This window comes from Zeus faber (assembly GCF_960531495.2).
Source record: "Zeus faber genome assembly, chromosome: 2".
NCBI lineage: Eukaryota > Metazoa > Chordata > Actinopteri > Zeiformes > Zeidae > Zeus > Zeus faber.
Window position 1 is genome coordinate 10741153 of NC_137189.1, and position 10630 is coordinate 10751782.

General features: G+C 44.6%; 1 protein-coding gene across 1 annotated transcript; it reads right to left on the reverse strand.

Annotated features, from left to right (window-relative positions):
• Nucleotides 1-5: 5 nt before the first annotated feature.
• Nucleotides 6-9978, reverse strand: LOC307227352 (band 4.1-like protein 2; the record flags this gene model as incomplete). The annotated part of the gene is made up of 4 exons (XM_079996632.1): nucleotides 9897-9978; nucleotides 3458-3684; nucleotides 2447-2650; nucleotides 6-224 (listed from the first exon to the last, which is right to left on the reverse strand). Coding segments are annotated over exons 2-4 (636 nt in total), but the record flags the coding sequence as incomplete, so codon positions are not given.
• Nucleotides 9979-10630: the final 652 nt, after the last annotated feature.

The window sequence follows — 10630 nt, forward strand, 5'->3', positions numbered from 1 at the left end:
CCTCCTCCTCCTCCTCCTCCTCCTCCTCCTCCTCCTCCTCCTCCTCCAGCCTCTAACGCCCCGGCCTTCTTCTTTTTCTCCTCCTCCTGGTCCTCCTCCACCTGCTGCTGCTGCTGCTGCTGCTGCTGTCCCTGTTCCTGTGTGGGGAGTTGGACCTCCTCAGGACTTTGCTGGGTGTCCCCCTCTACCGTCTCCTCCTTGGCAGGCTGAGAGGATGAGAAGAGCTGGATAAAGAAAGGTAAGGAGAAAGAGATGGAGAGCTTAGATTCAATAGGCCAAAAACATAAAAAATAAATTAAAAAAAATCAATCAGATCATATCATAATTTTTTCAATTTGCATATTCATATCTAGTTTTTACTTTTTATTATTTCAATGTTTTTATTAATCTACTTTGTCTTTATATTACACTCATATAACGTTTGGCATCTGATCCCAACAGGTGAATTGAAGGATTATTAAATAGTATTAAAATGAAGTAATAATAGTGTATCTGGAATTTCTTTGAGCACTGAAGGACGTGTTTCAAAACTTTATAAGCACCACCACAGTACGTCGTGGTGTCGACCGGTGACCGAGGGTGGGTCCACTGGTGGAATGTGTTGAGAAAGGGCCCTAAAGGAAACTATAGTGAGAATTAGTTGAGAATTTAGTGAGTTCAAGGGCAGTAATTCAAGAGAAATCATCCACTGAGAAATTAGAGTGAATTCGTAGCCTGGCATCGCCAGACTCATTTGCAAATGCGTATTAGTCTGGAATCTCTCCATTCATCCTTCATTATCAACAAAAGACTTTTAGAGAAAATATACCGTCCAGTGTGTTTAATACTGTCAGGATAGCGGATTCAAATGACCGTTCCATATCAGCAGCAGCCGTCTTAGTTCAGGTGCATCAACAGTTCTCCTCTGCACCATCATTGTATCAAACACGCCCCATATTAGATTAACGGTTGTGATTGGCCCGACCCTGGCAAGGTGGGGTGGAAATCTGTTTGAACGGGAGGGTGGGCAGACGTCTTCTGCAGGGCAACTGAAACATGAGCTGCAGATTGGTCTGGTTCCCAGGCTCGTGACTTCCTTGAAAAGGGCCCTTAACAATTGTGAGAATTGTTTGGGAATAATAATTCAAGACCATTATTCAAGACTAATAAGGATTGAAGATAATTTGCTGAGAAATTGTCATGATCCTTCAAGGTTTAAATTGATGTAATATTGACAGATTTTTATTAAAAGCATTTTTGGCTTTTTTGCCTTTTAATGTAATGCACTCATGTAAAGAACTTGTGAGACGTGTATGAAAGGTGCAAAAACAAACAACTATATCGGGTTATAATTATTATTATTATTCATGTGTAAACCATTTTACAAATAAATGTAGCATTTGTATATGATTACACATATGTTCCGCTCTTCACTGTTCACATTGTTTTGTATAGTTGTAGTTATGTACAAGGGACACCGTCCGCACTCAGCTGACATTTAAAGGCGTGGATTCGGATCGGTTGCATTTATGTCTGTGTTTAGTGACACGCGTGTGATGTCAGGGTGAGGAGGGGGGTTGGAGCGGGTACGCGGAGTGGATCCTGGATTGGTAGTGAACTCTCACTGTGGGGTTAGGGAGTTTAGGGTTAGGTTCGGCAAGTTCTGATATAATCACTGAGATTATGCTATTAGGTTTTGATTTCGATTTTTTTTTGTGATGTAAGCACTTTTTCTAACAAGTTCAGTAGGTGCTTTATCATTTATTTTATAACCACGAGAGTCCACTCCACTCCAGGATCCAGTCCATGCATCCACTCCACCTTGCCCCCAATGAGATATGTGTATCACAAAATACGAATAAAAAATACTCTTCTTCTCCCATGCATTTCTTCACCCCCTTCCCTCTTATGTCTGTCTGTCTTTGAATAGCTGGTGCTATCAGTGTAGATAGACTCTCTAGTATTAGCTTTTCAGCTGAACTACAGGCTGTCATTTGGAACTGATAACTGATGTTGTTGTCACAGGGTGGGACAGTTTCATTCATTGACTTAGTAGGGTGTGTGTGTGTGTGTGTGTGGCACAGACTGACCTTAAATTAACAGTATGGCCTTGTGTTGTTTATTCAGCCCTATTCTAATAACATCTGACATGCCTTTGCACCTCTTGTTGTATATAAACACCCTATCAAGCCATTTTGTTTCGGATAGTTTCAGTATACTTTCCATTCTGCAGCGAATGACAAGCTTTTTATCTGTGAGTAGATTCTAACCTTTATCTTTGGAATATTAATGATGAATCTACTGATTGACAACAGAGGAAGGGGGGTAGAATTCATGAGTTGGAGATTTGTTTTCCCTTTGCTTCTCTTAAATTGCGTTTTACTAAAAATCACACTTTACGATTTTGCGTTTCACCGAATATTATTTGGGGTGAAATGAACTATCGGAAAGGTGAGGATCACATTACCTGGGAGTCAGCACTGGCATTGGAGTTTGACTCCACCTCTTTTTCCTTAACTTCCTCAGACTTGACTTCCTCCTTCTCTTCCTCTTCGTCTGCGTGACCATTCACTGCTGGGGGCGGCGGCGTCCCCTCCTCCTCCGTCACCTTAGGAACCACTTCTTTTGTAGTTGGCGCTTCCTTGGTCGGGGAGGCTTCTTTGGGCACAACCTGGTTGGCAGACATTCATCTTGAAAAGCAGCTGAATGTTCAGGAGTGAATTTGCTCTAAAACTCAAAATACCTTATTCTATGATAAGTGATTGGGTCGCCTGGCAATAAAAAAATACTTTTTCAAGGCAGAGTTTCATAATTTGTTTGTCAAGTTATTGTGAGATAGATGTGGAACCCTGTTTCCAAGAAGGTCCGTTTCACTGGAGGGCCATAACAGGCCCACAGGCCAGAGGTTCCCCCCCCTTGACATAAATGGATCCGATTTTGATACACAGCTCGTGGCTTTCTCTTCAACACAGCACAGCTGCTGAGCCCCTCCAATGACTGTGTGGAGGGGTTTCCCATTACGCTATATCTGATCGGCTATGTTTGATTATCTTATTAAGGAGGACCATATGTGTTAATTCAGACTTTTATTGTGGGAATTCTAGCTGTTTCTGTTTTCTTTGTTCCTGGGTTGGCTCTCCCTGTACGGTCCTCTTCCGCTATCCAGTCCCACTGTGTCACAGGATCTGTGACTGTGAGACTAAAGTCTGGTTTTGTTTGGACATCCATCCCTGCCGTAATTCAAGTAATAACGCTTGTGCAACCTGCGTTCACTGAAAACATTGACTCGACTCTCGGGGGATTAAGAAAATAAGAGCTTCATTCTGGAGTCCACATTTCACATTGGGTAACACTGCAGTGATGTCCTTGCTGTGATGACTCATCACCGACGTTGAATCAATGTCGCGGAGCGCTGCAGGTACATGCACATAAAGTCACACACACACACACGCACACACGCACTTGAAGACGTGCATACCTGGCCTTGGGACTTCTGCTTTTTAAGCCATGGAGGCAGAAAGCGAGTGATTCCTTTCCCCTCCTTCCGCTCCTCCCCTGCCTCTGTTGCTGGACTCTCAGCGTTCGCTACTTCCGGACTTGCCTCTTTGGTCTTCTCTGACTGGTCGGGCTCAGCGGCCACCTCCTCCGCCTTTTCCTTCACCTCTGTCTCGGAACCCACTTCTGTCGTCATGGCGACGCGTCAGTCTGCGGTGCCAAAGAGAGAGAGCAGGCGCATTGCATTGTGAAATCCTCGCCAGACGACAGGATCAGTATGTGGACCTCATTTTGATAAATGTTCCTCCGACCGCATCCTTGAGCTCATCTAACAGTTAAAGCGTTTACAATGTTACTTGGGGTTTTCCTACCTTGAAGAGATAACAAATATTTAAGGTTTTGCCAAGAGAGAAATCATAGTTGCTGAGTTTGGCTGTTTTCATGGCTCTCTGCTACGGCATGAAATTCAGTCATAATGATGTTTGATAAATGAGCCACCTTCTGTTATGGTTTCCAGCATGAAGAGAGCTCAAATAATAAATTAAACTCGAGGGGTTTGGGGTCGATTTTAGACTAGATTAATCTTTAAAATAATTCACGATTTTATATCCAAAGCCAACATATTCGTTCAACATGCTAGTCTCAGTAAGAATGTGGTGAAACAGAATAAATCATAACGGATATCCAAATATGTTCCCTTAATAAGAAAAACTAACTTTTTTTTTTTTAAGCACAGTGAGTTGATTGCAGCCCTTTGGCAGAAATTCATTGGCTCATGTTGGTTTTAAAACATCATGAACTCATGGCTGCTTAAAGCATTAGCACATGAATTCGACGCTCACCATCCAGTCGCCCAAGCCTCTTCCTTTTCTCCCTGCCAGATACTAGAGGCTCAAACGCTCTCAAATTTGCGGCTCTCTTGTCATCAGGTTCAACATGCTCCGTTATGCACGTGTTCGACCCCCAACATCATTGCCACCAAACGCACAGAATTAATGAGACAGTGAAGGACGCCCATATTTTCATGACTCATTCCTCATAGTCTGCAGCTGTGGTCACCCACGCCCCTGGTCGATCCCCTCACCGTCTACACACACACAGAAATATGTCAACACAAAATAACCAGCAGCGTTGTCAACACACCTCATTAGCCAAACTCATTCACTCATGCCACTGAGCAGGTGACGACGCTCTGTAACCATGACGACAGGCCAGAGGCTATGTTGAGGTCAGAAATCGCAGTGACGTTGTTATGGCAGATGCCTGCGCTGTCAACTCCCTATGGCCTCCATCTAAACCCCCACGCCCTCCAAGGGTAGTGTCTGCACACACAGTGGCCTCCGCCCTTCACTCCATCGCTTTGTGGTTCCTCAATGTGTTTGCTTCGGCCTCATCTTCATCCATGCTGACGCCATTATTTCTGTCTTGCTCTCTCTCTATCCCTGGTTCTCTTCTGCCCTGCCGCCTTCGCACACAAAATGTAGAGCAGTCCCTGTGTGTGTGTGTGTGTGTGTATGTGTGTGTGTGTGTGTGTGTGTGTGTGCGCGGGGGGGGGGGGGCGGCGCAAGTAAAAATAGAACAGGTCTCCTTACACTTGATTGGCTAATGAGGTGGAGACTAGAGAGGAGGGGAGCGACAGAAAGAGGACGAGAAAGATGGTTATAAAAAAAAAGAGGCCGTGTTTTTGTTGGCTATTGAAAAACAGTTGCTCTAGTCCAGAAAGTTATTACATGTTACCTAAACCATAACATGACATGCAATGACGTGCAATACTACAACATTACAGTATGTGTGTGTGTGTGTGCGTGTGTGTGTGTCTGTGTGTGTGTGTGTGTGTGTGTGTGTGTGTGTGTGTGTGTGTGTGCATACACTTATCCATGCATGTATTTTCATCCTGCCAAGAAGATAAATCATTAATCTCCCATCAGGCAGAACCACCACAGAAACTAGCAACTCAGACACCACTGAACTGCGCAGAGCTATGCGCTCAAATGACAAGAAATATTTGAGAAACACTGAGGGCTGAACGATTTGGGAAAATAATCGAGTTGTGATTTTTTCTTTTTAGACCAATATTATATTATATTTAGGATGTGTTTTTTTGGGGCTGGGGTTTGTTTGTTTTTTCGGTCTTCCGTATTATTCACTAAACACAAGCAATAAATCATTGTATAGAATGACCAATACAACACTGGATACAGTCAACATATAAACTGCTTCCTGTAGACCAGGCTCACGTGTTACGATGAAATGAGATGAACTGATGCATTGATTGATATGAATAACATATCTTTATTCAGCTTTTGAATTGGAAAAAGAAAAACCTTTAATCGTAGCAGAATATTGACTGATTGATTTAACTTAAGAAAGAAAAGGTAAAAAATAAAATCGAATTAAAAAAAAGACACTGTTCTAGAAGAGGCTCCGTCCAGACTCTACAGGTGTTCCAGACTCTGCCACGCACAGCGCACCGCGGCCCCGGCCATAACACCGGGTCTCAGCGGGGGGCAGCGCGGAGGTTCGATTAAAACAATCGCTATAGGCGGGCGGAGGATAAGAGAGTCGCAGAGAAAGTGCCACATTCCGCACGGTTCGTTCCATTAGGAGATGTAAAATAAAAACACTGTTGTGGCGCGGCGGTCACGAGCGTTGCTGACACAAGCATATTCAGTACTATCCCCGCCCCACCTGGGATGGCGCACTAGGCGAATGCCTATCTCACCTATAGGAAGAGACAGCCTTATTGGTAAGATTGTGAAACATGAACAATTTGAAAAACACTTCTTTATTTATCGCAGCCATTGCGATTTGAAAATTGCCTTCTATTAAATTGCGATGTTGATTTGAATTTGATTAATCGTTCAGCCCTAGAAACAATCATTAGTAATATGGATATTATGACCAAGCAGGTAGAGGCTTTTTTTCCAAAATCTAGAACAGTAGGTGAAGTTCAGAAAATTGCATTACTGTACTGTGACGTAGCTTTAAAGACAACACCTCTGATCCTACGACAACCAAAATCCAACATGATATCTAGTCTAGTATCACATTATCGATATTATACTGATCTTGACTATATCGCCCAGCCCTAGGCACACAAAAAGATCATCATCCAACTATAATCCAACAATCTCCAATTAAAAACCTAGTTGGCATAAAGAGGACAGGATGCACTGAACAGGGTGTTTAATTTTGGCCTAATTGAGGAAAAAAGACACTTGCAAATATGTGACTGATTGGCCTAATATGCCAAAATCGTGTTTAAAACGTCATTAAAATGTCACTCCTGTCACTGCAGATTGTGATGTTGAGAGCATGTAGCATTTAGCTCGAGCTTGTAGAGCAGTTTATTGGAAAAATGACATGCTGGGATTATCAACACCATGTAGCCATGGCAACTGAAAATAGATGTTCATCAAACATACTGTACTTCTAGTAATAAAAGCATGGCAATAATTTTACCGCAACCAGTCACCAAACTGTCAATGTACAAGCATCTACAGCATGCGTGTGTGTGATCGTACATGCACAGCCGCGCAGACGAGTGTGTGTGTATATGTATGAGAGAATTAGTGTTGGCAGTAGAGATAATCGTCACGGCTGCTTAGTCCTGTTTTAAAATGTTGGCTATCCGCCCCTCTCTCTCTCTCTCTCCCTCTCTTTTTCTCACACTCAACACTAGCTTCCCACATCCCGGCGAACATCCGTCTTTTGATTCCCCTCACATCTCCCAAACTCATCCCTCGCACTCCATCGCGCTCCCTTTCCATCTGCACCCACCTATCCTTCTCTCTGGCTCTTCAGCCCAGGGTGCCTCTTTCTCTTCCACTCCGCCATTCACCAAATCTCTCCACTCATCTGCGCCTCCCTCAATCCCTCTCTTCCGGGCCCCTTTTCAATCCCTTCCAATCGCTCCCTCTCTCTTTATCTCCCTCTGACCCCCCGGCCCCCTCTCCCCTTCCCGCAGTGCACTTTAACAATGGAACTAACATTATTACATGTCCTCAAAATCATTGTGCGTCTCTCTCGCTCTCTCTCCCTCTCTCTCTGTCTCAATGAATTTGTGCATCAGCTAAATGGTTTACTGTGGTAACAACATCTGCATGTGTGTACGTGTGAGTGTGTCCTGTGTGTGTCTGTATGTGTGTGTGTGTGTGTGTGTGTGTGTGTTTACGTAACCTTGCTAGCCAGCTGGACGCCATCACAGCGAGGTCTCTAGATACATGTACTACAATCAAAACATTAGAAAACAGACATAAAGCAGCCTTGACAGTAGGTATTTTCGGGGCTTTGGATGTTGGAATGCACGCGTAGATCACTGACAATGTACACGCATGTTCCTCGGGAGTAGAAAAATGCCATCGCTTGTAGATTGTTCTGTTTGGTATGACGTTTTTCTATGCATTGATGTGTTTAAAAACATTTCCAAATTAAAGATATTAGGTGATTTACAACTGCTCACAAACACCTGTACATGTTTATACAGACGGAATGCTGCCCTTTCTGTACAATAAATCCCAGTGAGTAGGGTTATGCAATATATTGATACGGTATAATATCAATATTTTTTATATGGGACTAGATACCGTCTGGGATTTTGGTTACTGTTATACCACAGTATAGTAGGGTTGTACTCGACTCAGAATTTTGTCAGTCAGAGTGGATTGGGCTGTTCATTGCAAATATTCTACTATTCGGGGGACGTGGAGAGGGAGCCCATTTTGAGCACCTGTCTCCCTGGGTACAGACAACGCGCGTGCCAACGATGGGGTGCCCGTGATCGGCGCGCCAGAACAGTGTGCTATTATTTAAGATGTAGTTGTTTTATTTTACGTGTCCTTATGGAACGAAACAAGTGCGTTGGGAAGGGTACGGAACAAAACCGTGCCCAACGGGGACACTTCTCCCTCTCCATGCGTTATGCGCAGAAAATAATCTTAACGAGTCTATGAGTCGTGCCCCGTTCCCCTGTGTCCTGTTCCCACACTGTTTTTAGTTGATTTATTTGGAGGAACGGGGCACAATGACTTGGGCGCACAGAGAGCTGTGTTTGCGCCTGGACATGGACGACTCACACAAATATAGAAAAAACTGCTCGGCTTGAAGAATCTCAGTCAACTGATGGGTGTCCGACTGATGCGACTCGTCTCACCTTTAGGTAGCAGCCCTACAATATAGTCAAATGTTGTCTTATAGCCCTTTCCCACTGCACCAAAACCCCACGCACCCGCTAACATCTGGTATTTGTCACCAGTGGGAAAGGAAAAACTCGGTTTTTAGTCTCGGGTGAAATGACCCTGCAATAGACTTAGGTTTTAATCATCTCCACCTCTGATCGGCTCTGATGTGAACAGGACACCCGGGTCAACCCGCAAATTTTGGCCCCTTTACCGGCACGATGCAACGCGTGTTGAAATTCCGGACACTGGCGCATAAATAGACAGGAATATCTGTGTATCATTCCATCATTTTATCCCATTTGACTTTTTTTTCACATGGGGGGCCGAGAATGTGGGGATCGCACCGTGGGGACCACAGCGGAAAACCCCCACACCCCCCACCGCCGAAGGACCGGTGCGCACTCACACACTGGCAGCATGGAGTATCCGTGCATGGTTGAGCAGCGGCAGCATGGAGTATCAGTGCATGGGTGAGCACCGGCAGCATGGAGTAGCCGTGCTTCTACTGTAGTGTTGGGTCGTTCATGAAAGATCCAATTGTTTTGAACTACTCAAAATACTTTTTTTTTCTTCATGTTTTACAGTTTGATGTTTACCGTTTTGTTCCCAATCACACTGGAACCATGACACGCATCTTTTCAGGCGTATTCGTCATGTAGAACATGATGCACTAGAAAAAAACAGCATAAGGTGGCAATTGCCTATTTTTAGCGGGTTTAAAAAACCCGGGTCAACCTGGTTTAGTACAGGTCAACGGTATTAGTAATGTAATCAATGCCTCTTTCTGCTTGGTCATAATATCCACATTAGGAGTGTTTCTAAAATATTTCGTGGGTCAATATCTTATGAAAGCACTAGTCATCCAAAACATATCGTCAAATGATCGATACCAAGATATTTGTCAAAAAGACAAGTGTGTCAAAATCGCCAAGCCTTGTGAGTATTGTGTGTAAGCCTTGTGAGTGAGTATTCTACAAATGATTTGTGGTGTATCACGGTGACAAAAAACACACAGACACAATTTAACTCGCACAGGACTCGGTAACACTGATGTTACCCTTAAACCGAACCCCCGAGTGAAGCCATCTATCTTTAAGTGAATACTGGACTGGACTAGAACAGATAAACAGCAAAACCTCTCATTCTACCTCTCCCCCTGAAGACAACCCACGGACGTAAGCGCGGGTCGGTTTAGAGTGAATTGGTGAACGGAGAGACAGATTAAGTAAACATTTTACCTACCGATCGTCCCTTTCACCCTCTAATCTTGTCGTCTCCTTCTCTTTTGACTTGCCGTGTTCGTTCTGCCTCTCTTTTCGCCCTCCTCCTTCCCTTTCCCTTTTCACTTGTTTATTTTCTCTCCCTCTGCTCTCTCTATCTGTCGTTGTTTCCCAGATCTTGGCTCACACCTGCCCTACAAATTGCCATTTTTGCTCTCTTTTCCCTTCTTCCCGTTCCTCTCTCCCTTCGGAGCTCCGCGACCGCTGCTTCCCCCTGGGGACCATCGCTTGAAGGAACCAAGGACGAGCAACCGAGAGAACCGGCGGGGGGGGGGGGGTGGGGGGTGGTAGAGAGAGGTGGAGAGACATGCAATTAGCGAAAGAAAGGGAGCGAGTATGAAAGGAGAATGGGGAGAGCAAGAGAACGAGAGGGAGCGAGGTGGGAAGAGAGTTAGCGTCCCAGGGGGAGGGAGCGTGGAGGATCGCAGTCAGCGGTACCAGAAAACCAAAAAGGATTCTCAGAGGAGCAGTACGGGGGGAGGTACTTTTCACTGATTTAACTTTAAGATAAGATCATATTTTCGTGCACGGAGCGGGGAAAATATTAAATTGCGCAATAATTTATTGAGCCCAGAGTGGAAATTCTCGTCCCCCACCTCCCCCTCCTTGAGTGGGGTGTCAGCCCTCAGACTGGGAGTTCAGAGAACCCTTCCAGCAGCAGCAGCAGCAGCTGGGGTTTAGACGGGGGTCTGTCCG